At 33.9% G+C, this 27890-nt stretch overlaps 1 protein-coding gene across 1 annotated transcript in view; it reads left to right on the forward strand.

Annotated features, from left to right (window-relative positions):
• The first annotated feature begins 389 nt into the window (after positions 1-389).
• Positions 390-27890, forward strand: part of LOC132741999 (multiple epidermal growth factor-like domains protein 8) — a 47197-nt gene continuing 19696 nt past the window's right edge. The window contains exons 1-18 of the mRNA XM_060730275.1: positions 390-780; positions 8454-8617; positions 9287-10445; positions 10852-11012; positions 11720-11857; positions 12990-13179; positions 14076-14248; positions 15017-15238; positions 18517-18742; positions 19960-20222; positions 21251-21360; positions 22227-22504; positions 23600-23828; positions 24248-24483; positions 25393-25534; positions 26248-26461; positions 26933-27095; positions 27437-27609. Coding sequence (XP_060586258.1) covers positions 618-780; positions 8454-8617; positions 9287-10445; positions 10852-11012; positions 11720-11857; positions 12990-13179; positions 14076-14248; positions 15017-15238; positions 18517-18742; positions 19960-20222; positions 21251-21360; positions 22227-22504; positions 23600-23828; positions 24248-24483; positions 25393-25534; positions 26248-26461; positions 26933-27095; positions 27437-27609 — 4404 coding nt within the window. The 5' untranslated portion in view covers positions 390-617. The remainder of the gene's footprint in view (positions 781-8453; positions 8618-9286; positions 10446-10851; positions 11013-11719; positions 11858-12989; positions 13180-14075; positions 14249-15016; positions 15239-18516; positions 18743-19959; positions 20223-21250; positions 21361-22226; positions 22505-23599; positions 23829-24247; positions 24484-25392; positions 25535-26247; positions 26462-26932; positions 27096-27436; positions 27610-27890) is intronic.

Consider the following 27890-nt stretch of genomic DNA (forward strand, 5'->3'; position numbering starts at 1 on the left):
TTATTTATCTCCTTTATCCATCTTTGTCTTTAATTCTTTATTCTTATTGCTATACAGTCTGTGTTAATTGTGTAAGCTAATTGAAATCCAGTTTTATTTATATTTTTATTATAACAATCCTCTCTAATTTAACACTTTGTTAGACAGAGACTGCAACATTTTCAATTGAGCCAATTAAGCAGAAGATTATCTCATTTCAACTATTTCGATGATTTATAGAAAGAAATTATTCTTTCATTGTATCATAAATCTTCGTAGAAATAAAAATCTAAGTTTCGTTTTACAAATAAGGGAATATTCACCATTTCGTTTAAAAAATGTTGATTCTTTTCGCACTTACTTGCAAGTTCGAGTATATTGAAATTGACCAATAAGAATTCAGCTTTCATTCGTTGCATAAATTTGCGACAATGGAGATGGAAAATTGAGGAAAAAAAGAGAAAATGAATAAATTGCCATGAAAAATCAAGTTAAAAAGAAGACGTAGCGATGGACGATAAGTCCAAAATTATTACTCTTAAACGTCATGTCGATGATAATGGCGTATAATGTGAAATTATCTAAGGAACTAACTACTTTCTCTCGCCCGTCCATCTGTCCCTGTTTTGACAGCTGAGATGGGACGAGGGGCAGTGATAATCGTTTTAACCATATTCATATCTGTACCGGTTCCTGTACATGGTTGTAACGGAAGAACCGTATTGACAGATTCAAGTGGCGTAATAACTGATGGAGACAATGCATATCCAAGTTATGCCAGATGTGAATGGTTGATAGATGGTAAGTTACTGCTATAATTTTTAATTTTACAGTTTATTTTATTTTTAGACTGTTGGTGTTGAGTATAGTTGGGTGCCTGTACCAGGCATGTGATACTTGTTCACAATTATTTTCAGTACAAGTACCAATGTTACCACTGGACTACAAAAAAACTTCATGTAGTGATGTATCAGCCATAATTGGGCCCGTGTTGCTTGCCAAAAGTTCTAGCCATACATAAGTCACATAAGACTAGCCAGTATGCACTATTGAGGCTAGCTGTATGGCATTTTTTAAATAAATAACCTAAAACAATAATGAATACAGTAAATTTTTTCTTTACATTGTGAATTAGTCTGACACCGTGACAATTGTGAAAAAAAATCCAAATTGTGAATTTTTTTCTTAGAAATGTAAATTTATATAGATCTTCAAGGCATAACCCAAATGACCCTTTTTCAGATATTTCACAAAGAATTTACCACTCTTTGGGGGCATTTTTCATCCGTTACACTATAACTGTATACATGTGACAAATGAAATGAGCCAAATCTGGATTTTCAGGTGGATTTTGACGCTCAAAACTGGATTTTTTTATTGACTCGAATTTCAATGCGTGTTTGGCACATTTGGTTCAAAGAATCTATATTACCCTCAAAACCATTAAATGATTATATTTTTTATGATTTTTTTCGTTGATCAATATTAATTTATTTCACCAAAAAATAAATAAATAGATAACTAAATAACTTTATAACTTATAAGTGTATTGTAGTCATACAGGCTATTTCTAAAACAGTCACATTTTCACATTTCATTATTTTCAGTTTAAATAATTATATAGATCTGTCTTTTCAGTCATACAATAATTGGCTAATAATTTAAAACACAAGCTATTTGAAAACGTGCAACAACTATTCATGAACGATAAGACTCTGACAGTTAAATAATGTAACGTAAGTAGAAGACTCAAAATAAATGCAAGAATAGTTCAGTTAATTAAATCCACATTTTTGCCTCGATGATTGTGTAATTCCTAAACAAAACAAAAAAATTACCCACTCACTAAAAATAGGTTAATTAGACATGGTTTTGCCGCATCTCAAACAGGTTTTTGAATGATCCGTTTTAAATGATTCTGCTCACCTTTAATCTTTATCACTGTGGCACTAATCAAAGAAAATCAAAGGTTGAGCCGAATTCATATATGTAAATTTACAGGGTTGTTTTGATGACATAGCGTGTAATACCTACTGCCAAATTATAAAAGAGGTCAATTGACTGACACAAGACACGTGTTAAGTTAAACATGTGAGAATAACTTTGGGTGATGGAATTGTTTATTACGTCACCTTGCTGTCAATTAGCGACTCGACATTTAATCCGCTATAATTTAGGATATGGACAGATAACAATGAATGCCCGGAGGCACGGTTAAACATTTTAGATACAGGTGCTGTGTTTGATTTTTTTATGTTGATTTTTTTCTAAATATCAGGAATTCAAGCTGTAATATCGGGAATCGGGATCAGTGTCGAAATATCGGGATTTTTTTAAATCCCGCCGGGATATCACATGTATGTAACCGGATGTTTACCTCCTATTTATGCAATGTACAACTTGATCAGAATATGTTCTAAACATTTGACCACAGTGTTTTTTTCCTCTTCTTTGGGAATGGTGCCGGTACCAGATTGATTGGGAAAAAATGTGTTATTTTGACTCAAATTGGGAATTTTTATTAAACAACTTTACAGCTACAAATAAGATTTGTCATATTGAATAAAGACAGCTAGCAGGTTCCACTATCCAGGTAGAACTATTGAGTGGTGATTAAAATAATAATCATGTTTGATTTTAAATGATTTAAGAGAAATCTCATGGCCTTGTGGGAATTTTGAACAGTCATTTTGGGAATTTTAACATTAGAAATTGGGAATGTTCATGTCTTTTTTCAGTTGGGAACAGTACACTGGACCAGTTCGCTGAAAAATGTCTTTCATTGTTCCATAACCGTATGACTGAAAGACAAATCTAAATTCATTCAGCTTGAAAAATCTTTGTCCGCAAGGTTTAAATTAAAGTAACTCTAACTCAACACGATAGGCATTTACTACCAGTCTGCTTTGATAATGGACTGTTCCAAAAATGAAAGCTGGACAAGTCCACTTTGAAATTCAGCTGCTTAAGGGTTATTATTTAATGATCCTGTATATTGTAATTGAGGTTGCATACCATACTTCAGTAAAATTATATATATGTATATATAATTATGCTTATAAAACAATTTTCAAACATCGAAGAATATGTAAAATATGTACTGCAAATATTGTACTATTATATGTAATCATTAAAATATATGCATTCATTTCTTATTAAAAAAAAATTGACTTAGACTTTATAGAAAATAATTTTTTTATTACCTCCCTTTATTTACATGAAATGTTAAATTCAGTAATATCTTTATAAATAATGCTTTTTTAGAACTTACAAAATTGATAATTCTTAATTTGAGCATCATATTTATGATATAAAAACCATAAAAAAATTTGTGTCACAGGATCTTTAATATTTATATTGATCTTGTAATAGTTGTGTGTGTGTGTGTACGTTTGCAGGCATGTGTGCTAACACAAGAAAAATTACTATTTTGTTGTATAATTAATGTAAAATATATCAGTATGAACTCTGTTATCCTGTATTCAAGTTGATTGTTAATTAATCCTGATTCAAAGATATAAAGATTTCCCTTTGAAGGTTTCTGTTCATAATTTATTCATAGTGATACTTGCATTAACATTGGACCATTATTTAATGGAATTACTGATTTGACCTTTTCTACTGTAAGACAAAATTCTCTGAATAAAGAAAAACTGTTTGAACTTTAATGTTTATATTGGAACCTGAAATGATAAACCTTTGCCACCAGTATAGAACCAGGCCAGCCTGTGCATCTGTTATTAAGTTAAATCCCAAATTGAATTATTGCTGTATAATAATTATTGTGTTTAATTTATAATTAGAATATAAGATGGGTAGAGATAGGAACTGTCCATACATAGTTTAAGGGATTTCAATATATTGATGCATAAGAATTGAAAAAAAATAAAAAAAGAAGAGCATAGAAACTTGTAAGACTACATTGGTGTGCAGCCTAGCCTGACTCTATCTTTACTATGTTGTGTGCAAGTTAGCCTGACTCTATGTTTACTGTGTTGTGTGCAGGCTAGCCTGACTATCTTTACTGTGTTGTGTGCAGGCTAGCCTGGCTCTATCTTACTGTGTTGTGTGCAGGCTAGCCTGACTATCTTTACTGTGTTGTTTGTAGGCTAACCTGACTCTATCTTTACTGTGTTGTGTGTAGGCTAGCCTGGCTCTATCTTTACCTTGTTGTGTGCAGGGAAACCTGACTCTATCTTTACTTTGATGTGTGCAGGCTAGCCTGGCTCTATCTTTACTGTGTCATGTGCAGGCTAGCCTGACTCTATGTTTACTGTGTTATGTGCAGACTAGCCTAACTCTATCTTTACTGTGTTGTGTGCAGGCTAGCCTGGCTCTATCTTATTGTGTTTTGTGCAGGCTAGCCTGACTCTATCTTTACTGTGATGTGTGTAGGCTAGCCTGACTCTTATTGATGCATAAGAATTGAAAAAAAATAAAAAAGAAGAGCAAAGAAACTTGTAAGACTACATTGATGTGCAGCCTAGCCTGACTCTATCTTTACTATGTTGTGTGCAGGCTAGCCTCACTCTATGTTTACTTTGTTGTGTGCAGGCTAGCCTGACTATCTTTACTGTGTTGTGTGCAGGCTAGCCTGACTCTATCTTTACTGTGTTGTGTGCAGGCTAGCCTGACTCTATCTTTACTGTGTTGTGTGCAGGCTAGCCTGACTCTATCTTTACTGTGTTGTGTGCAGGCTAGCCTGACTCTATCTTTACTGTGTTGTGTGTAGACTAGCCTGACTCTATCTTTACTGTGTTGTGTGCAGGCTAGCCTTGTTCTATATTTACTGTGTTGTGTGCAGACTAGCCTGACTCTATCTTTACTGTGTTGTGTGCAACTTAAATCCAAACTAAAAAAATAAAATGTGTTCAGAAAAAGATAATATTTTAAGCTTCCAGTAGGTTAAGGGTTAAGAATCTAGCTAAGGGAAAGGAATTTGATTGGTAATGAAATAATGTTTTCATTTAAAAATTATAAACAAGCAATAGGAGAAAGTTAAAGTTAAAAAATACTTTAATTAATGTCATTTAGTTTATTTTAACAATTAGTTCCCTGAGTTTTTATATGAACGAGGAAAAATAAAATTGATGTGAAACCATATACAATAATACACTTAAAACATAAAATAATTTTATAATGCATGTCTGTTTTACAGTGAAATGTTCTTATATGTAGTAAGTTGTTTTATGAAACAGGCCATCAAACAAGTATCAATAATCATGTTATGTTTTGCCAGGAAAATTTTGCAACCTTTGGCTTTTATGATCATATTGATTTCTCCATTTATTCTAGAGGGATAATGTAGTGAGGGGAAACTGCTATAGATAAAATCTATTCTAGAGCTGTTTTACAATAAAAATGGTTGCCATACTTTCCAATGGCTATTATGAATCAATACCATTTTAAATTTATCAGGGTTTGATTAAACTTTTTGGTACTAACAAATTTATACCTGTATAAGGCTTTACAAAATAAACTTGTCTAGTGTGCCATGGCTGAGAGGTTAATGTGTCATACTGGTAATCTAAAAGGTCGCTAGCCATGTGGGTTTAAACCCTGTAAGGGCAAGATACATGTATTATTTTTATGAGCGAGAAACTTTATACTCATCGATCAGTACTTGTTGGTTATAGGAACTGAATTTAGATTGTGTTTATAAGCCTATAAGCTTTCTACACAATCAATTTACGAAGTTTGGAAGTTAAAATGTATTACACACAGAAAAAAAGCTTTAATTTGAAGATGTAAATGTTGTATTTAAAAATTTATTGGACCGTTTTGTAAAATCTAAATTTTGAAATTTACTGATGATCAGCAAGAAAGGAACAATTTGACATAGCAACAGTTTAACATAGCAACAGTTTGACATAGCAACTCATCCATTTTGACTGTAGAACAAACTTTAAATCTCATAGTGAGTACTTATACATCTTTCCACTGGCTTCAGATATAAAGAAATTACAAGTCTATGAAACAACAGTACTGGTTAAACAGTTCAACTAGACAATAGAAAAATGTATCCCCAGAAAACAATACCTAGACAATATCACGATACTGTATCGTGAGGGAAATTATCATGATTCAACGATTTATCTGAAATATATCTGGTATATTGTTGAATTGTGATAATTTACAGTAATATTATTCTCCAAGATTGCTTAATGATGCATTTTGTCCCTCACCACTGTGGGTTCCAATCCCACCAGTTTCAATTCTTCCTCTAAACATATGACCTTTAAAGTGTTGGTGTGATGTAAAACCTAACCCCCCAAAAAAAACAACAACAACAATATAGGGATTGCCTGATGTTTGGTCATTAAAGAGAGCTAGCTTTGAACATTCAAACTTTAACTACATTTTAACTGTATCAGGAGGGGGAGACCCTAGCTGACAAGCCTGATCCAAAGTGAATATTTTATCTTCTTTAATTTCACTGAATAGTTCATGTGCTGCTTTGTTGTTTAAGGAGGAATAGTTTTTGATTGTGAACGAGATCAAAGAAACACCAATTATAACATCTTTCTGAATAATTTATTGCTTAAGATATAAAATATAAGAAATTAACTGTAAAAAGCGAAGAAACTGACAAATATTTAAAGTTTAGACTAATTAACAAGAATGTAAATCCAAACTATTTAATGAAGCATTCTTCAAAATGACAGTATTGTGATTTGGTCTGAATAGAAAACTTAGACAATAAATTAAGATAATAGACTAAGATGATAAACTAAGATAATAAAATAAGATAATTAACTAAGTAATAAACTAAGATTATCAACTAAGATGATAAACTAAGATAATTAACTAAGAAAATAAACTGATATAATTATAAAAGATAATTAACTTAGATAATAAACTAAGATGATGGAGTAAGATTAAAAGCTAAGATAATAAAGTAAGATAATTAACTAAGATGATAAAGTAAGATAATTAACTAAGTAATAAACTGAGATAATAAACTAAAATAATTAACTAAGATGGCAAACTAAGATGATAAACTTAGATAATAAACTAAGATATTAACTTAAACTGCAAGGAGAGGAACATCTGAATTAAACACAAACCTGCTCTTTCTCTTAATATTTAACATGCTTTAAGTTTTTTTTCCTCCCTCTCAGAAAAATCAATTGATATCCCAACTGCATTAGGAAGGCCATTCTCTTTTCTTTGTTACATGCTGATAGTAATGCAAATCCAGTAGAGAGAAAAAAGATATCTTAGAAAAAATCTTGCATAATTCTTGCAATATTGCACTTCATGAATAGAATATATTGTTGGAGAACTATGACTCATATAGTGTGTAATTTATTGTCTAAATTCTAACCTTTTAACCGAACAAAATATTTAATCATTGTTATTTTTGAAAAATCAAGTACAAGCACAAAAATATGCTATAGTTAATTTTATATCGACGGACACTAGTAGTAGTTATATTGACAGGGTAGATTGCTTATAGTTATGTGTTTGTTTGTCAGTCTTTAATTCTCACCTGAATTTCAATGCATTTGTAGTCATTGCTTGATTGTTGGTCTAACTAACAGGCTTTTCTAAATAAAGATCCGAACAAGGTATAGAGTTAATTTTTAAAATATTTTAAGTGTTAAAAAGAAATATTTTCATTTCTACATGTGTGTCACTGTGTAGGAAACTTAACAAATAAACAAAACATGTGTTAAGATTGGGAATATGTCACTTTAATTGAATCTTGAGTCGGAAATTTATTTGATAATAGTTAATCCACTGATTTGTTTGTACAAAAGAGAATATAGTGTTTACTGTCTCTGTAGCTTATGTATTGTTAAACCTGCAACAGGCAGGATATGTAGCGATTCTACACTTGGTCACAGGCACTCGGTCAGGCATCAAAAAATATTTTCAGAGTCACTAGTCCTGCATCTTCTAAATCAAATGTGCTGGGCCGAGGCAATATTTTTCTACTTGTCCTGCATCAAGTTCTCTAAAATTCTACCAGTAACTACCCGCGGACGAGTGGAATTTTCGATCTCTGAATGTTTGCAACTAAAAGTGCTTGAAGTACAGTTGCAACCAAAATGCACTTTAAACAAGATTTTTGTTTGTTTATTGAAACTTTATTTGGAACATAGAAATTAAAACATTTAAACAGTATTGACAGAAACATATTTTATCTTGTATGATGGACTTATAAACTTACAGATTTAAATAAATGAGTATAATAACCAATTAGAATAGTAAAATGTTAGTCACCCGAGGATGTTTAATAGGAATTATACGGTATGTACCATGACCAATGTATATCTTCAATAATCTTGTCAAATTATAGAAGCTAGGAAGCTGAAAGTGTGTTATAAACATTGCTTACATAAAGAGGACATATTCTAACATACAAACCAACTTTACGTGGACATAAAACCATTGGATGGTATAAATTTTCATGACTTGGTTTCCATACTAGAATTCTAGTAATATTAGTATTGTCTTTTTATTTTCAGCACAAGTCCCTAACAAAACAATCTATCTGGAATTTGATGAACTGAATACGGAGTGTTCCTATGACTTCCTGTTTATCTATGATGGGAACTCGTACAGACACCGAATGGTGGCGAGCTTTAGCGGGAACAATATACCAGATCCCATAATGGCCCAGTCTGGACAGGTAATCATTTCATGTTTCGGAGGTTATTTTGTCTCAACAATTATCGTAAAATTTAAAAAAATACAAACCTATTATTTGTAATTTAAAAAAAAACAAAAAATAAAAAAAAACAAAAAAAACTTGCATTTGTGAGTTTTCAGGTAACGCATTTTGATAGTTTTCAATAACTTGCCGTCTAAAATTTGAGTAATGAATGAGGCAAATGTTCTGTGATGGAGATTTGTTAAAGGAAGTATGTCAGTAATAACTAATAAGTTCATGCCATTTGCATTTCACTTCTGTCAATATTCAAGAAGGCTTTTCCTTGATGACTTATGTTCTATATTGTGAACTAATATAACTTTTAAAACCCCTTATACTGGTATATTTAAGTCTATTTAATGAATTTCTCCAGCTTTGCTTTTCTATGCAGGGGTTGACACTAACTTTGCAAGAATTAAATGATGATCTCAGATGAGCAATCTCGGGCCGTCATGACTGTCTTGTAGAGATCAACTTAGTCTTGCTGATAAGATCCTATTCTATTTCTTGCTTAACATTAGAATACTGTAATTATATTAAAATTGTTAAACACATGAATTGAATAATTCAAAGTATAAAAGTTTAAGAGTACGAGTTGTTACTAAATTAGATGATTGTACAACTGTATAATGTTCTTTTCTTTTTCAGATGCTTGTGTATTTATTCAGTGATAGAAATTATGAACGTAAGGGATTCAGGGCTAGGTATTCGATCCAAGATTGTCCGATGAATTGTTCCAGCCAGGGTAACTGTATAGACCACCAATGTCACTGTTTTCCGGGTCGATCAGGGGCTTGGTGCCAGTTCATGGACTGTCCAAATGAATGCAGTGGTAACGGGCAGTGTGTTCAGGATAATGAGACGTTAACGTCTTTCTGCCAATGTGATAAAGGGTATTCGGGATATATGTGCAATATTTCTTTAAATGATTCGGAGGGAAGCGAATATTGGTACGAGATTGCACCGAGTGGTGCAGGACTTGAGGCAAGGTCGGCACATGCGGGGGCATTTTTACCGCTCACAAACTGTTTATATATCTTCGGAGGGTTTTCTTTAAATGAAATAATGAGTGATCTTAAAAGGTTTTGTCTTGAAACAAACAGATGGGAGACTATAAGTGAGTCTGACCCCTGGCCAGACAGTCGGTATGAGCATGCAGTTGTCAAATTTCATGATGGATTTTACATGTTTGGTGGAATTTTCAGTAACGGGAGCTACAGTAATGAACTTTGGTATTTTAATGCTACGTTACAAGAATGGAATCTTTGTGCGCAAAACAGCAGTGTGACACCTCTACAGCTATCTGGTCACACACTCACTCTTGTTGAAAATAATCTGTATCTATTCGGAGGCAAAACCAATGACGGTCAGTTTTGGGCCAATATTTATAAAATAGATGGCAACAATCCTGACCAATGGGAGGAAGTGATTCCACTTGGTGGAAAATCTTCGTTACGTAGACTTGTCGGACATTCCACTGTCTATCACAAAGAATCAAAATCGTTACTTATTTATGGGGGATACTCCAACTCGGGGGATCAGCCTCGGTTTGGTTCCCATACTAACAATCTACACGTCTTTCATGTTGAAAATCGCATATGGTCTCAAATTCGGTTCTCCGACAGCGAGAAATCTGACGTTCCGAGTCAGAGATCGTTTCATTCAGCAGTGATTATGGGGAATTATATGGTTATATACGGGGGTAACACACACATTCATCATGACCTAGAGCTGTGCTACGACTTTGAGATGTATCTCTACCATTTAGGATGTCACACCTGGGTGGGCATTACACATTTACTAGGAAGTAAGTTTATTTTGTAATTGTATGAAATGATACCTTCAAGTTTTGTTTCCTTTTCTTATGCTTGAACATATTTCAAGGCTCGTACTAGTGGATTATTTTGAAACAGTACATGTATATAATAAAACCTTCAAAATTACACAGAAGCTGTTGAATAAGAGATATCAACATAGGATTAAGTCCCACCATGTGTCAACCTCCTTATACAAATACGGCCAAACATTAACTGGCATTAACAGTGTTAAAACTGAAACAATCAAAAAGTACATGTTTAAAACTGTAACAAACAAAAACTGCATGGCTAAAACTGTAACAATCAAAAAGTACATGGTTAAAACTGTAACAAACAAAACTTCAAAGTGATGATTTCTGTATAAAGTTGTACAATGTTTGTTTTTATATCTATCAGAATATGCTGAAGCTGGTAAGACGATGCAGAGACGAGGTCGTGTAAGTCATGTTGCTGCCGAAGCTTACGGAAACATTCTTCTTGTTGCCGGGGGATACTCGGGATATGTACGCAGTGATCTTATAGCTTTCAAGTTCCCACCAATAGTTGCTCCACCTTCAGTAAGTTACACAACTTTGTTTTATGAAGAATAAGTTGATCCACTTTCAGTAAATTAAGATATAAATTTAAATACATGAAAAACAAGTTGTCCCACCTTTAGTAATTGAGATTTCTTTACTCCCATGTAGAAGCCTTCAATTTTATTTAATTCAAACAAGTTGATTTATATTTAGTAAGTGCCATGTCAGACATGAAGAACAAGATGCTTCTGTTGCCGAGTGGTAAAAAGTATTAATGGTTTTGCAATCATTTTCTGATTTTCAAATTCTATAGCATCGAGCCGAGTTTATAAATACAACTTCTCCTACAGTATGCTGTATTTAATAATAGAGTTCACCAACTTAACCCAATAGAGAGAGCACTGGATTTATTATCCAGGGGTGATAGGTTCAATCATTTACTAGGAATATCTGCGGGACAATCTGTAGACCTCGAACATTGACTGTAATGATCTTGTGTATATCTTACCATTAGGAAAACGGGTAACTGGCGACCAACGACAGAAATATTAACAATGTGTTGAAATCAGCATAAACAGTTAGGCAAACAAAACAAGAAAAATAAGATATCATTTTAGGAGGATTAATTTGGGATTTTTTGACACAGCGGGCAGTGTTTGGTCTGAAGTTGTTCTCTTTGGATATGAGTCAGTTACTATCAAATACGCAAACAAAATAAACTCTGAAATGTTTACATTGTATTACAGGCTGATTTGTCATTAGATTTGGATTACTGCAGTAATTACACTCTACCTGAAAAATGTCAGTATAACCCGGATTGTTTATATTGTAACAACGTAACTACCACCAATACTAAAGGTTGCTTACACCGTACACAGAAACAGGTTAGTACATATGAACAGGTTAGTACATATAAACAGGTTAGTTCATATAAACAGGTAAGTACATATAAAAAGGTTATTTCATATAAACAGGTTAGTACATATAAACAGGTTAGTACATATAAACAGGTTAGTACATATAAACAGGTTAGTACATATAAACAGGTTAGTACATATAAATAGGTTAGTACATATAAACAGGTTAGTACATATAAACAGGTTAGTACATATAGACAGGTTAGTACATATAAACATGTTAGTACATATAAACAGGTTATTAATATATAAGGAGTTTAGTGCATATAGATAGGTTAGTGCATATAGACAGGTTAGTACATATAAATAGGTTAGTACATATAAATAGGTTAGTACATAAAGATAGGTTAGAACATATAGACAGGTTAGTACATAAAGATAGGTTAGTACATGTAGACAGGTAAGTTCATATAAACATGTTGGTATAACATATAAACAGATTAGTACATATAGACAGGTTTGTGCATATATACAGGTTAGTACATATAAACAAACAAGTTTTTATCTCAATTATTTTTGAAACTTAAATTCTTATTGTCTAGCTCATGCTATATTTGTTTATATATTTTGATAAGACGTCTATGATAAAGAATTTTAGAACATTATTGCATTGTAAACTGCATTGTGAACATTATTGCATTGTAAATTTTGCATTGTGAATATAATTGCATTGTAAACTTTACATTGTGAACATTATTGCATTGTAAACTTTGCATTGTGAACATTATTGAATTATAAACTTTGCATTGTGAACATTATTGAATTGTTTTCTTTGCCTTGTGAACATTTTTGCATTGTTAACTTTGCATTGTAAACATTGCATTGTGAACATTATTGCATTGTAACCTTTGCATTGTGAACATTATTGCATTGTTAACTTTGCATTGTAAACTTTGCATTGTGAGCATTATTGCATTGTTAACTTTGCATTGTAAACTTTGCATTGTGAGCATTATTGCATTGTTAACTTTGCATTGTAAACTTTGAACATTATTGCATTGTTAACTTTGCATTGTGAACATTATTGCTTTGTTAAGTTTGCATTGTTAGCATTATTGCATTGTTAATCATACTGAATATATGTAATCTGTGTATATAGATGTGTAGAAACATGGATACAGTACATCCTGTGGTAGCTTGTCCTGGCATCTGTGGCAGATTATCTACATGTTTGGAATGTCTGAGTCAAGGTCAAGGGGCGACCCTGGAAGACACATCATTAGAGCAGAGGACATATATACAGCCGTGTAACTGGTGTGTCAAAGAGGCCAAATGTCAGCAAAGATCTAGTAAGTGCTGTTTTATATTGAAATATATTTACCAAAAATTGCTAAGTATATATATATATATACAAAAGTTTTAATGAAAGAATTAAGGGATCTGGTTAAACCCAGTTATGTACAACTTTGACATCGCTGCCATTTTTTTCTTTGATGATTTTTACAGTACTATCATTGTATCTGTTTCTGATTTAAAGAACACAAAAAATATAGAGGGCCTTCATTCACCAGTTAGAGCAAAAAGTTTTAAATTCTTAAACAATGCATTGTGTCTTCAAATTGTAAATCTTTAATGTAAGGATACCAATATAAAGCCAGGTTACTAGTATAAAGACAGGCTATGAGTATAAAGCAGACCATCAGTATAAAGCCGGGGTACCATTATAAAGGTAGGCCACCAATATAAAAGTAGACCACCAGTATAAAAAATGGAATGAAAAAACTATTTTGTTGAGTGGTAAATTATAGTATTTCAATATTGAAATATTAACCTCTAGCCTTCTGAAAGCTCAAACCTATTAGCCAATACATCCTTATAGTCTAGCCTAGCTCTATACTGTTGGTAGCTCAAGTTATGTATTTAGATAAATTCTCATCCAGGCCTGTTCCAACTTCCAAGTTTTTTAAGCTGAGCAAATTTCATACCTACATTTAGAAGTTTAAGGGTTAAAGTAAGAATGTATTGTATAAATGAGCATCTGCGCAGTCTGATCAGGATCCATGCTGTTCGCTATCAGTTTCTCTACTTGTAATAGGGTTTGTAAGCGAACAGTATGGATCCTGATCAGACTGCGTGGATGCGCAGGCTGGTCTGGATCCATGCTGGTTGCAAACCCATTATGTTGGTTTTGTCGTGACACGGCTCAAATATTGACAAGGGAAGGAATGGTTCTCATTTATTTCAGAGCCAGAAGGGAATTGTGTGGACAGACACAACACTGTGACAGGTATTGTAGGTTGGTGGGGTGGAACAAGCGCCTCATTGAGTCAGATTGATCAGTGTCGTCTAGAAGATTTTCCTGCAGGACTTCATGCCATGAAATACAGACCAATATTAGATATGAAACATCCAGATGAGGTAATATATTGTTTAGTTTACTAGACCAATATTACAGTTGAAGTTTTAAATATTAAGTTAGTAGACCAATATCACATATAAAATATCCAGATGAGGTTAATATCTTTCTAGACCAATAGCGGATTTAAAATATCCTGATTAGGTTAAAATATTATGTTACTAGACCAATATTAGATATAAAATATCCTGATGAGGTTGAAATATTATGTTACTAGACCAATATCAGATATAAAATATCCTGATGAGGTTAAAATATAATGTTACTAGAGGTTAAAACACTATGCTATTAGACCAATATTGGGTATAAGGCATCCAGATGAGGTTAATATATTAGATATTGGATATGTATTTGCAGTAACACTTTTCAAAAAATGAAAAATGAAAATTCTATATTATTGTTGTTTTTTTTGCATGAAAAATTCACAAATTTATCCCAAAAGTCAGTTGACAGCCTAATATAAGCATGATTGAACAAAGATAAACATTTTCAGAAAAAATTATATAAGAAAAACAAGTGTCAAGGGGACATCAAAGTTCAAATTTATGTTACCCCAATATTTAATCCTGTTAAATTCAACACACAATTTGCAAAGTTTTTAGGTTAGACAATGAATGGTTTTCGTACCACCAAAATTGCAATGAATTTGAAAAAAATAACCAGAAAATTTCTTAAAAACCGTATAGTACAATTATATAAGTGTTGTAATTGATATGATATTTTACCAAAACTTGATATTGTTAGTAAAGAAATCAATATTTCTCTGTCAGGTGACTATTATACGCGAGACAGAAGAGACGGAAGATTTCCGACATATTTACGTCAATCGTAACAAGATTTATCTAGATAGGATAAGTTGGATAGGGTTTATACATCCCTTGAACGCTACAATCAAAATAATACAGGACTCGGTGGTGTATGGTCTAAAACTTGTGGCGGAGGATATCTCCGTACAAATGTGGCTTAGTAAAGATGACAATCCGAGAAATTGTGTAAGTATATTTTACAACGAACAATGATGTACTATTTATTACATGCTTTTTCGGTGGTTTATAGAAATATATCAGTGATTTAAAACTGGTAATTTCACTGTTTGAAACAGTGAAATTACATCTTTGATAATTTCACTGCTTTGAATTTAAGCCCCTTACATTGTTTCAGTGAAATACAAGCATGCACAGTATGCGTACTAACTTAATGACGTGATGTCGTAAATGTCGTCACGTTTTATTATTATTTGGCATGCTTTTCATTCAGTATTAGGTTTAATGTCTTTTTAAAACATTTCTTTGCATATAATAAAAAGAAAATTTGTTTAGTTTAGTGTAAGATCGAAGTATATTTCACCTTGTGCTGCGCCACTTGTGAAATATACCTTTTAGTGCTCACTCAGTGAAACAATATCCTCTATATATTTACTTAGTTCTGAACGATTAGTACGGAAGCAAGGTGGCCTTAAACTTCTGCTTACCTTATTTTTATGACAAAGTCAACCTTGCATTGAAATGTCTTATATCTTTCCTTAAGTATACATAGTTGATACAAAATGTTTTATATCTTTCCTTAAGTATACATAGTTGATACAAAATGTCTTATATCTTTCCTTTAGTATACATAGTTGATACAAAATGTTTTAGAATAGGCGGAGCTTATGCACTCATCCAGATGTTGATGTCACTGTGGGCACTGTTGATTTTTTTTTTTTTTTTTTATTTTTTTTTTTGTTTTTTTTTTTTTTTTTTTTTTAAATTTTTTTTTTTTTGATTTTTTTGTTTTTTTTTTTTTTTTTTTTTTTTTTTTTTTTTTTTTTTTTTTTTTTGGCCCAAAAGTGGTATTTCCAAAATTACTAAAAGGAATAAAAATTTCCCAACAACTTTTTTTGGTTTAGCATAAAAAGGAGGTCACTGTTAAAGGTTCACTACTCTGACATTGATTTTGAAAGAATTATGGTTCTTTTTTAAATAAGAAAAGTTCTGCATTATCTAGGCTCTTATTTTACTATCTAGCACAGAGAAAAGTCGAACACATTATCTTTCTGACAGCACTTGTTACATTTGACAGTTTTTTTAGGAGAAGTTAGCCGCTGTTTTGGAGTTATTTTGAAGAATAAGTCACTTGTTATTTTTAGGGGGAGAATTTTGTTTCTATTTCCATGAAGAAATTTGTTGCTATTGTTTTCAGGAATTTTTTTTTCTTTTAGTGAGGAATTTGTTGTATTTTGAGGAAGAAGTCTGTTGATATTTTGAGGAAATAGTTTATTATTATTTTATGGAAGAAGTTTATTGTTATTTTGAGGAAGTTGTTTGTTGTTATTTTTTAATGAAATTATATTAAAATGACTTAATATTTAATGATATTATATTTAGATGACTGTGACATATTATACGCCCGTTTGAAAAACGGGACGTATTATGGGAACGCCCCTGGCGGGCGGGCGGCGTCCAATTTTGTCCGGAGCATATCTCCTACATGTATGGAGGGATTTTAATGAAACTTCATAGAAATGTTCACCACTATGAGGAGCAGTGTCGCGCACATGAACCAGGTCTCTAGGTCAAAGGTCAAGGTCACACTTAGAGCTCATTGAAAAATGCTTGTCCGGAGCAAAACTTCCACATGTATAGAGGAATTTCAATATTACTTGGCACAAATGTTCACCATTGTGAGGCGGAGTGTCGCGTGCAAGATTCAGGTCCTTGCGGCCAAGGTCAAGGTCACACATAGAGGTCAAAGTTTAGATAAAAATATGAAGATGTGTATATGGACCATTTAGTCATCATTTATTGAGGGATTGTAACACAAATGGTCATTATCAAGACAATGGCTGTGATACATATAATGTAGGTCAATATTTATATAAGGTCAAGGTCACTAAAAATGATGAAATATCCATATTTTGTCCGGAGCATATCTCCTACACACATGGAGGGATTTTAATGAAATTTCATAGAAATGTTCACCATTATGAGAAGCCATGTCACGCACATGAACTAGGTCTCTAGGTCAAAGGTCAAAGGTCACACTTAGAGCTCATTGAAAAACGCTTGTCCGGAGCAAAACTTCCACATGCATAGAGGGATTTCAATATAACTTGGCACAAATGTTCACCATTGTGAGGCGGAGTGTCGCGCACAAAATTCAGGTCCCTGCAGCCAAGGTCAAGGTCACACATAGAGGTCAAAGTTTAGATAAAAATATGAAGATGTGTATAGGACGATTTAATCATCATTTATTGAGGGATTGTAACACAAATGGTCATTATCCTGACTACGGCTGTGACACATGTACTTTAGGTCAATATATGCAAGGTCAAGGTCACTAAAGATGGTGAAATATCCAGATTTTGTCTGGAGCATATCTCCTACATGTATGGAAGAATTTTTATAATACTTTATGGAAATGTTCACCACCATGATATGTATTGCTCCATGCATGATCCAGGTCTCCAGGTCAAAAGTCACGGTCACACTTAGAGCTCATTGAAAAACGCTTGTCCGGAGCAAAACTTCTACATTCATAGGGGGATTTCAATATAACTTGGAACAAATGTTCACCATTGTGAGGCTGAGAGTCGCACGCAAAATTCAGATCCCTGCGACCAAGTCAAGGTTACACATAGAGGTCAAAGTTCAGATAAAAAATTTAAAGATGTGTGTATAGGACCATTTTAGTCATCATTTATTGATGGATTGTAGCACAAATGGTAACTATCATGACTAATGGTGTGAGGACATTTAATTTAGGTTAATATTTGCAAGGTCAAGGTCACTGGAGATGATTAAAATATCCAGATGTTGTCCGGAGCATATTTTCTACATGCATGGAGGAATTTTAATGTTACTTTATAGAATTGTTCACCACAATGAGACGTAGTGCCCTGCACATGAACCGAGTCTCTAGGTCAAAGGTGAAGGTCACAGTTAGAGCTCATAGAAAAACGCTTGTCTGGAGCAAAACTTCTACATGCATAGAGGGATTTCAAGATAATTTGGCACAAATGTTCATCATTGTGAGGCTGAGTGCCGTGCATAAAATTCAGGTCCCTGCGACCAAGGTCAAGGTCACACATTCTGTGCATATCTTCCCTACTGATTTGTTTTAAGGTTCATTTAACAACACAGTGCCAAGAATAAAAACTTGCTTGCTAGATAACACTTATCAATAATGCCCCCATCTCCATCTAAAGCTTTCGTAAACGGGCTTATTTTGTGACTATGGCACCCTTGTTTTAATGATACTATTTTAAAAATGACTTCATATTTAATTACAGGAGGAAGTTCAGACATTAACAGAATTGGAAACTAAGGAGAAGCAAAGTGAGAAAGAATTTAATTACCGTGACGATGGCACCCTTCTATTCTTAAACCGTAGTCGTGGTAACAAATACTATATAGAGATCATTGGCAAATACAAATATCCCCCGTATTCAGAGAAAATGAAGTTGGGTAAATCAATGTACAACCTGAAATTGAAGTGGAACGGTCATGGAACGCAAGGTCAGTATTTCTAATTATAGTTTTTGGTTAATAACTACATATATTTAAATGATTTAACTTGAATATTTTATTTAGGCTTATCATTCCGTCCGTCCGTCCCTCCGCACTACCGAAAAGGGATAGAGGGCCATCTAACTGTAAACAGAACAAAGGAGAACAATAGAGTTCATTCCGTAACAATAGAGTAAGGGGCCATTGGCCCTCTATCAAACAATAGAAAATAACAAAAGAAATGGCCCTTTATTCCATTTCGGCCGGACTTCCCTCCGTCCGTCCGTAAACTTTTACTTAAATGACATCTCCTCATAAACCACTAAGCCAATTTCATCCAAACTTCACAGAAATGTTCCTTTGGTGGTCACCTTTAAAAATTGTTCAAAGAATTTAATTCCATGTAGAACTCTGGTTGCCACGGCAACCGAAAGAAAAAACTTTAAATATCTTCTTTAGAAAAATCCTAAGAGCTAGAGCTTAGATATTTGGCATGAAACATCTTCAAGTGAGTCACAGTCTACCAAGTTTGTTCAAATAAAAGCCCTGGGGTCAAAATTGGCACCGCCCCAAGGGGTCATTGATTTTCCCTATATGCATATAGTAAAAACTTAAAAATTCTTGTTTTAAAGAACTCAAAGAGCTAGAGCTAAGATATTTAGCATGGAACATGTTCTAATGGGTGTCTACCAAGTTTGTTCAAATAAAAGCCCTAGAGTCAAAATTGGCCCTGCCCCAGGGGTCATTGATTTTCCTTATATGTGTAAAGCAAAAACTTAAAAATCTTTGAAAAAACCCGAATAGCTAGAGTTTAGATATTAAGCATGAAACATTTTCTAGTAAGTGTCTACAAAGATTGTTAAAATAAAAGCCCTTGGGTTAAAACTGGCCCTGCCCCAGGTGTGTCATTGTTTTTATCTATATGTGTAAAGAAAAAACTTGACCAGCTAGACCTTAGATGTTTAGCATTAAACATCTTCTAATGGTTGTCTACCAAGTTTGTTCAAGTAAAAGCCCTGGGGTTTAAACTGGCCCGCTCTGGGGGCCTATATACAGGTGAGCGACCTCAGGGCCATCATGGCCCTCTTGTTAGATAAGCCATTGATCATTGACATCTAGGACCTTGGTTGATAGCAAGGCACTGCCCCAGTAAGGCCCTTACTCAATAGCCAAATATCACTGTATGGTTGTTTTTGTTTAACATTACTATATGGTTGTGTTTTTAGATAAGCCATTAATCAAGAACTACCACCCGTTCCACTTTGAGTTCCTCGAACCATATAACAACGGCAACTGTAGCAAACATACTAACTGTATGTCGTGTATGATAGACACGTTATGTGGCTGGTGCGAACCAACACATCTTTGTACACTTCGTAATGCGAGTGTTGACACGTGTGTCGGGGAGAACATGACCAAGATTATGATAACAGAGCCATCGATGTGTCCGACGTGTTCTGACCTTGTAGAATGTGGATCATGTGCTAGTGTAAGTAATGGTTTAATGTTTATGATAATATGGCAGAGTGGTTAAAATAGATGTTATCTGGAACTCGGCAAATGTTGGTTTTTCCTATCTCATCCTACCGCCTATGTGGGGTCCAGGGGTTAGAGTCGATGACTTCTAATCCAGTTACCTCTCTGGTGTGGGTTCCATCCCCGGCAGATGCTTTGGTAGTTTAGCCAGAAAAAGGTAGTCTAGTACTGGTGTAACTCTCCAGGAACGATGGTTAGGAAACTACCCGCCTATATGACTGAAATACTGCTGAAAAAGGCGTAAAATGAAACAAAACAAACAAACAAACCTATCTTATCCTGGGATACAAACATTCTTTTACCATTATAGCTTCATGGTGCATTACTGTTCACTACTTGTTGATACTGTAAAGGTTTGTTTGTACCACGGTATTAGATCCGGACAAACGCACATTTTCTGAGTTCCGCAGTACCTCTATGCTTACTGCTTATTTCAAATATTTCATCAGTCACTCCTTATATTGACTGAAATCTTTTATTTAAGCTTACTGAAGGAAGTTAGGACTGGTCTATATTTCTTGAAATATGGGAAAGATTAAAGCAGCACGCCTCCAGATTCATGCTAATTTTCATGAAAATTTTGAAACTGTACTTGAATGTGTCATACAGTGAAATAACCAAAAGGAAGCAATTTACACATTATCAATGGCACTTACAAACTCGTAAATTACCAAAAAGTAGTCAAAATATGCATAAACAGCATTTACTGCGTTAGTAACGCAGTAGAAATATAGTTGTAACTGAAGTGATAAAGAGTTTGCCACAAGTATAGAACCAGGCTAGCCTGTGTTTCTGTGTTGTCTGACCAGGCTTTATACTGCTGGTTGATCTCTTTTTTTATATAATTTTGTTATTGAAATCTCATAAATTTTGAATGGAGTGTTCAAATTGAAAGTCGGGCCAATCAATTTTTACGTAAGTTCAGCAGGTAAATAGTGTATGTAAGAGTAAAAAGCTAATGAAATAATGTATTTTTAACAGGATCCGCGTTGTGAATGGGTGAAGGATTTTGTGTACTGTGTTAGACGAGGTCGGGCCGAAGAGGATCATGTAGTACGACATGTATCAGAATGTCCCCTAAGCTGCCATCAGTAAGTTTGTTATTTCCTGAATGTCCCCTAAGCTGCCACCAGTAAGTTTGTTATTTCCTGAATGTCCCCTAAGCTGCCATCAGTAAGTTTGTTATTTGCTGAATGTCCCCTAAGCTGCCACCAGTAAGTTTGTAATTTCATGAATGTCCCCTAAGCTGCCACAGTAAGTTTGTTATTTCCTGAATGTCCCCTAAGCTGCCACCAGTAAGTTTGTTATTTCCTGAATGTCCCCTAAGCTGCCACCAGTAAGTTTGTTATTTCCTGAATGTCCCCTAAGCTGCCACCAGTAAGTTTGTTATTTCCTGAATGTCCCCTAAGCTGCCACCAGTAAGTTTGTTATTTCCTGAATGTCCCCTAAGCTGCCATCAGTAAGTTTGTTATTTCCTGAATGTCCCCTAAGCTGCCACCAGTAAGTTTGTTATTTCCTGAATGTCCCCTAAGCTGCCACCAGTAAGTTTGTTATTTCCTGAATGTCCCCTAAGCTGCCACCAGTAAGTTTGTTATTTCCTGAATGTCCCCTAAGCTGCCACCAGTAAGTTTGTTATTTCCTGAATGTCCCCTAAGCTGCCACCAGTAAGTTTGTTATTTTCTGAATATCCCCTAAGCTGCCACCAGTAAGCTTGTTATTTCCTGAATATCCCCTTAGCTTAAGCTATATATGTCAGAAGTATTTTCTGCAAAGAAACTTTGTGTGATGGAAAAATCCCTGTGATGTCCAGCATGGTAAGATAGATGGATTAATAAGTTAAAGTCCCATTTTGTTGATAATTATCTTATGTATCTTCAGTTTCTAATTATTGTGTTGAAGAAACAGTGGAAATTTTGAGTCTGTCATTGAGTTTATGTTTCTGAATCATATTTTACAGACGGACATCTTGTAGTGCATGTTTGAACATCAGCGAGTGTGCCTGGTGCGAGAATTTACGTACCTGCCTTCCGTTCTCCGACTATGTCTCACGTCATCGACACGGACAGTGTACAGAATGGATTGACAGTGAGGTTACCAATAGCAACAATCCGTACACATGCAGGAACTGTACGTCTATCAATTCATGTGCCATGTGTTTGAAGACATTTAGCTGTGGATGGTGTGGTAACAGAATAAATCCAACCATAGGTGTCTGTTACGAGGGAGATTTTCATGGTAAACTAAATTTATTTAATTTACTAAATTATGATACTTCATGCTTTATAAATGGAGGCCTTAAGAGACAGTTTTTATATGCTATGAAAATTGATGGTAGAGTTTAATTCTGGTTAAATTGTAGTTATAGTTATAAATGTACAGTAACTGATTTCATTTAACTGGATTTATGATAAATAGATAAAAGAAACACAACATTGTTTGTATATAGGAGTATAGTGGCATTAGGGTTTTAATAATGGGGAAGTCTTACTGGGGATGAGTATGACTGAAAAAAAAAACAATGTGGTTTTGTTAATGTGAGAAATTTCGAATAAAATCTGTAGATTGTGACAAATTCTCAATTTGAAATCAAATTTGACCATAATTAAAGGGACTCCACTTAGGTTTAAAAGCCTAAAATAGTAACATTTGAATTTCTTACATTAATGAGCTGGGGCACTTTAAACAGCAATATATGCAAAGATAGTTAAGAAATATACTTTGAAATAAATTGAAAATAATATTTTTATCCTTTCCTTAGCCCGATTTGAGTGAAAAGTGCCGATTTGAGTGAAAAGTGTTCCAACGCTTTTCATTTTGGGTCATTTTTTACAGTTTGATTTATTATTCTGGAAAAATTAAGTGCGCTAATGATCTGAAATTTTGCACAAAGATCAATGGTCTAAACCAACATTCAATGGTACATTTATCTGGAAAAAATATTTTCAGTCCTATCATGTCAAAAAAACTCAAGTGGAGTCCCTTTAAGGACTGTTTACTTCCCTTTAGAAGAGATAAACTGTTTATATATTTATCAGGTCCGTACACTGATGGAAGTTGTTCGTCACTGATTTCCTCCATGTTATATATTTATCAGGTCCGTACACTGATGGAAGTTGTTCATCACTGATTTCCTCCATGTTATATATTTATCAGGTCCGTACACTGATGGAAGTTGTTTGTCACTGATTTCCTCCATGTTATATATTTATCAGGTCCGTACACTGATGGAAGTTGTTCATCACTGATTTCCTCCATGTTATATATTTATCAGGTCCGTACACTGATGGAAGTTGTTCGTCACTGATTTCCTCCATGTTATATATTTATCAGGTCCGTACACTGATGGAAGTTGTTCGTCACTGATTTCCTCCATGTACCAGAATATGACTGTCACACAACCATCAGACTGGTCGTACAGCACGTGTCCTGATGTAGAGGAATGTCTACTTGGCATGGCTACATGTCATCCTAACGCCACCTGTATAAACACGCCCACATCGTACGACTGCAAGTGTAACAGAGGCTTTAACGGGAATGGGCGCGACACCTGTACTAGAACGTAAGATATATAAGACTTTATATATTATTAGTCTTGACAAGAATTGTTTTGTTTAAAGTGTGCGCCGTGATGATTAAATGCTTAAATCTAGCCTTCTCAACTGCCAATATGCACTTTAAGATGCCCAATTTGTCTATTTACCCTGATTCTTATACGTTAATGGATGAAAAATGTAAAAATCAGCGAAAAGAGTGATATTTATCTATTATGTGATCATGATTTCTGCAAGCGTCTGGAGGTACTGCTCCAACACTGTAGTGACTTATATCCATATATATGTAGTGAGTTGATTTAAAGAAAGCACCTGAAGTTAAAAAGATATGTCTTGATATGTCTGTTCTTCAGCAAGTCGACATCAGTTTTGATTATGATAATAAATTTGTCTGTATTATTCTATATTGTGACCAAATTATTTACAGGTGTTATCATAAATGTGTGAACGGTGTATGTATGGTGAACGACACGGGGAATGACTATTTTTGTGACTGTCACCTCGGCTGGACTGGTAAAGATTGCGGCACTGACTGTAGGTGTAACGGACACAGTGAGTGTAGTAACGGTCCTGGTAAATGTGACTACTGTATAAATGGTACAACTGGTAAATTCTGCCATCAATGTTTGGACGGCCGCTTTGGTGACCCAACAAAACCTGAAGGTATTTGAACTGCCAACTTTCCTAAGATAATAACTTCACATTGATGATGATGGTAGTGGTAGAGCTGTCATCGATAGAAGCAATATCGATGTATCATTGATATTCTTTTGTCAATTGATTATCGATACACATTTTAAAAAATCAATACTTTCAGTTATTATTAAAAAGTCTAGAAATGACGAAAATTAACTGGAAACATGAAGGGAAACAGGTGCCCTGTCAAAAGGAAATGTCTAAAACTATGCCGTCACTACTTAATGGACAACGACTGTATGGGGGCTGTATTCGCACTATAAAAACAGATAAAAACAGCCAATTTCTTTTGTGTTTAAAATGAAATCATTATATAAACAGAACAATCCAAATTTGAAAATTATTTTGTAAAAATAAAAATTCAAGATATCTTAATCAAATATAATTTTACATGATATATCCTAAAAAACATTCAAAAGATATTTATAAACAAAAGACATTATAAGTTCATGTACAGAAAGTATTTTTTACTGAAATAATTCATACCGGTATGAAAGTGAAATACAGATAAATGATATATTGATATATTGGTGTATCGTCAATGTTTGTATTCATATCAATATGTCGGCGATATGCCGGTGACTGAAGCTCTAGGTGATGGTGATAGTGATGATGATGATAACGATGATGACAATGATGTTTTACTTTGTCATTTGTGTTTTATTATTTTATAAGGATATTCATGGTAATTATGTGCAAAAACTAGACAAAATGTTTATAACCTTGAACTATTATACATATTAGCTATTGTAAAGGTATACGGCCATAAAACAATTTTAAATAATGATATTAAAAAGTGTGTTAATTAAATTTTTGAAAATTAAAGATTTAAAATTTCTAATGTTTTTATTAATTTAAATTTTATTTTTCCTTTAGGTTGTGCTGAATGTATGTGCAATAAACATGGTAATAAGAGTAAAGGACTGTGTCACAACATGACTGGGGAATGTTTCTGTGTAGACAACACTGAAGGTTACAAGTGTCAAATGTGTCAACCTGGTTACTATGGTGATCCAACGTATGTCCTAGTTACTAAATAAACATTTTTATACCCCCACACAACAAAGTTGTTTACTGGAATCAGATTGTCCGTCCGACTGTCAGGCTTCTGTCAGTTTTTTCTTGTCCGCCAAATAACTTAAGATTCCTTTAACCCATTACTAAATAAACATGGTTAAGGGGCTGAGTGGTTAAGGTCATTGACTACAAACTACTTGCCTCTCACTGCTGTGGGTTCGAATTCCGACATGGACTTTGTATTCTTGATGTGAGGAAGCTATCCAGCTAGCTTACGGAATATCGGTGGTTCTACTCAGGTGCCTGTTGGTGCCTGAAATAATGCATGAAAGGGCATCTGAAGCCTTCCTCCACAAGTAAAAGCTGGAACGTCGCCATATGACCTGTAATGAGTTGGTGTGACGTAAAACCCAATCAGTCAATCAAACAAACAAACATTTTTTATCTAGTCTTATACTGAAGTGTGCTAAATGATTCTTTTATTAGCTTGTCTGTTTTGAAGAAAGAAGAAAATTGAAGGAAGAAGAAAATGTCCAGCTATTATCTGGCAAGGTGTGCTATATGTCCCCTTTAATCATTTCACCTTGATGGCTTGTTGGATTGAAGTGTTTACATTTACGAACCAGAATTTAATTAACATTTAACTAGTCACACTTTAAATGAGTAAGGAGTAGAGTTAATAATTGCTTTTAAGGAAATATTTATTATAAACAGGGATGGTGGGAAATGTTATCTAAGCTGTGATCACGGACTTATCATAGAGAACATCACCGAGGGATCTATGGGATCATACAGTGGCCCAGGTGTATCTACATGGAGAGCATATTGTCTGTGGATCTTCACTGTATCGTCAAACATCAACGACCCATGGTCCGTTCTCCCAACTATTACCTTCGGAGTAGAAGATATGGCAGTGCAGTGTGAACGGGTATACGGCTTTTTCCTCAAATTATTACTTTACTTTTTAATTTAAACTCTTCTCATGACATTTATAGAGGATATTGAATGAGTGTAGGTTTAATACTAAATTTATTGAACAAGTTGAATAAAATCATATCATGCGAACCTCTGGCGAGCATAAAATTATTACACTTTATTACACTCCTGCGCCGTGGTTTATGTGATAAATTTTGTTATTCTAGCTTGATTAGGTGTGAATGTCAGTAAGGAAGTTCAATTCTCATAGTCAGGCTTACTGTAGGTTGAATTGATGCTCTCTTGTGCTGGAAAACACAAACAGAGAAACTCTAAGGTCTTCATCAAGAGAACTGGAATGTCCAAATTTAAACCCAACCAGAAACAAACAAAAATTACAAAATTGGAAAGTTTTTCAAAATAGAGACTACCATATGATTTTAGTAAGAAGTTGTTAAGAAGTTAATATTCTATTGTTTTTCAGGACCATGTATATATATATGACGGCATACCAGACTTCATAGACAGTACAGGAAGTGGTGTTTTACTGGGAGCTTTTTGTGGTTTCTATTCGGGAGAGTTTAATAAAGTGATAGCCAAGTCTGGGATAGTTACAGTATACTTTGATGCTGATATTAGTGGTGAATGTAAGTATGGTAGTGAAGAAATGATTTTGTAGTAATTTCCAGGTTTTGCATTGTTTACTAGCAAACTTCAGTATGGTTTTTCTATACTCACATGAATTGAGACTAATTTGTAATGTCCGTTATGGGAAATTATAACATATGTTAGGACTAATTTGTAATGTCTGTGCTCTAGTTCTATCCCAAACAGAAAGTGCAGTAACTGAAGTGCAAGTAACTAATACCAACACTCCAGTTAACGCACTGTGCATATATGGGTGTACTGTTGAACTTTTGACACATTTTCAGTAGAAACTGTGATACAATGATTAGATAAACTTATTCATCTATATATATATTAACAGATTCACCAACAAAAGGTTTTAATGGTAGTTACTATGTCAACCGATGCCCAGAAACGTGTGACGAGACACACAACCAATATTGTAACCACTCAAGATGTGTGTGTAAAGAAGGATACACAGATTTTCCTAACTGCTCCAAACATAGATGTCTACATGGATGTACTTATCAACAGGTATACATCTTTATTCTGAATATTTCATGAACTTAAGATTTATCAGTATTAGATTTTTTGAAACCAATCATTTACAGTCACATCTGCGTGAAAGTCCACCACCAGGTATTTTCTAATGTAACTATGTATGTGAAACTTGCCACTAAACACCATTATTATACATGTATTTTTATACATAAATGAAAATTACCCTTATTGCTGCTCAAAATACAGATAAAAAAGATTAACTTGAGTGTAGATTAAGGTATGCAAAAGTAGCAATGTCCAGTAATATCCAGTTT

This window comes from Ruditapes philippinarum, unplaced genomic scaffold (genome assembly GCF_026571515.1).
Source record: "Ruditapes philippinarum isolate M1 unplaced genomic scaffold, ASM2657151v2 ctg1205_1_1_1_1, whole genome shotgun sequence".
NCBI lineage: Eukaryota > Metazoa > Mollusca > Bivalvia > Venerida > Veneridae > Ruditapes > Ruditapes philippinarum.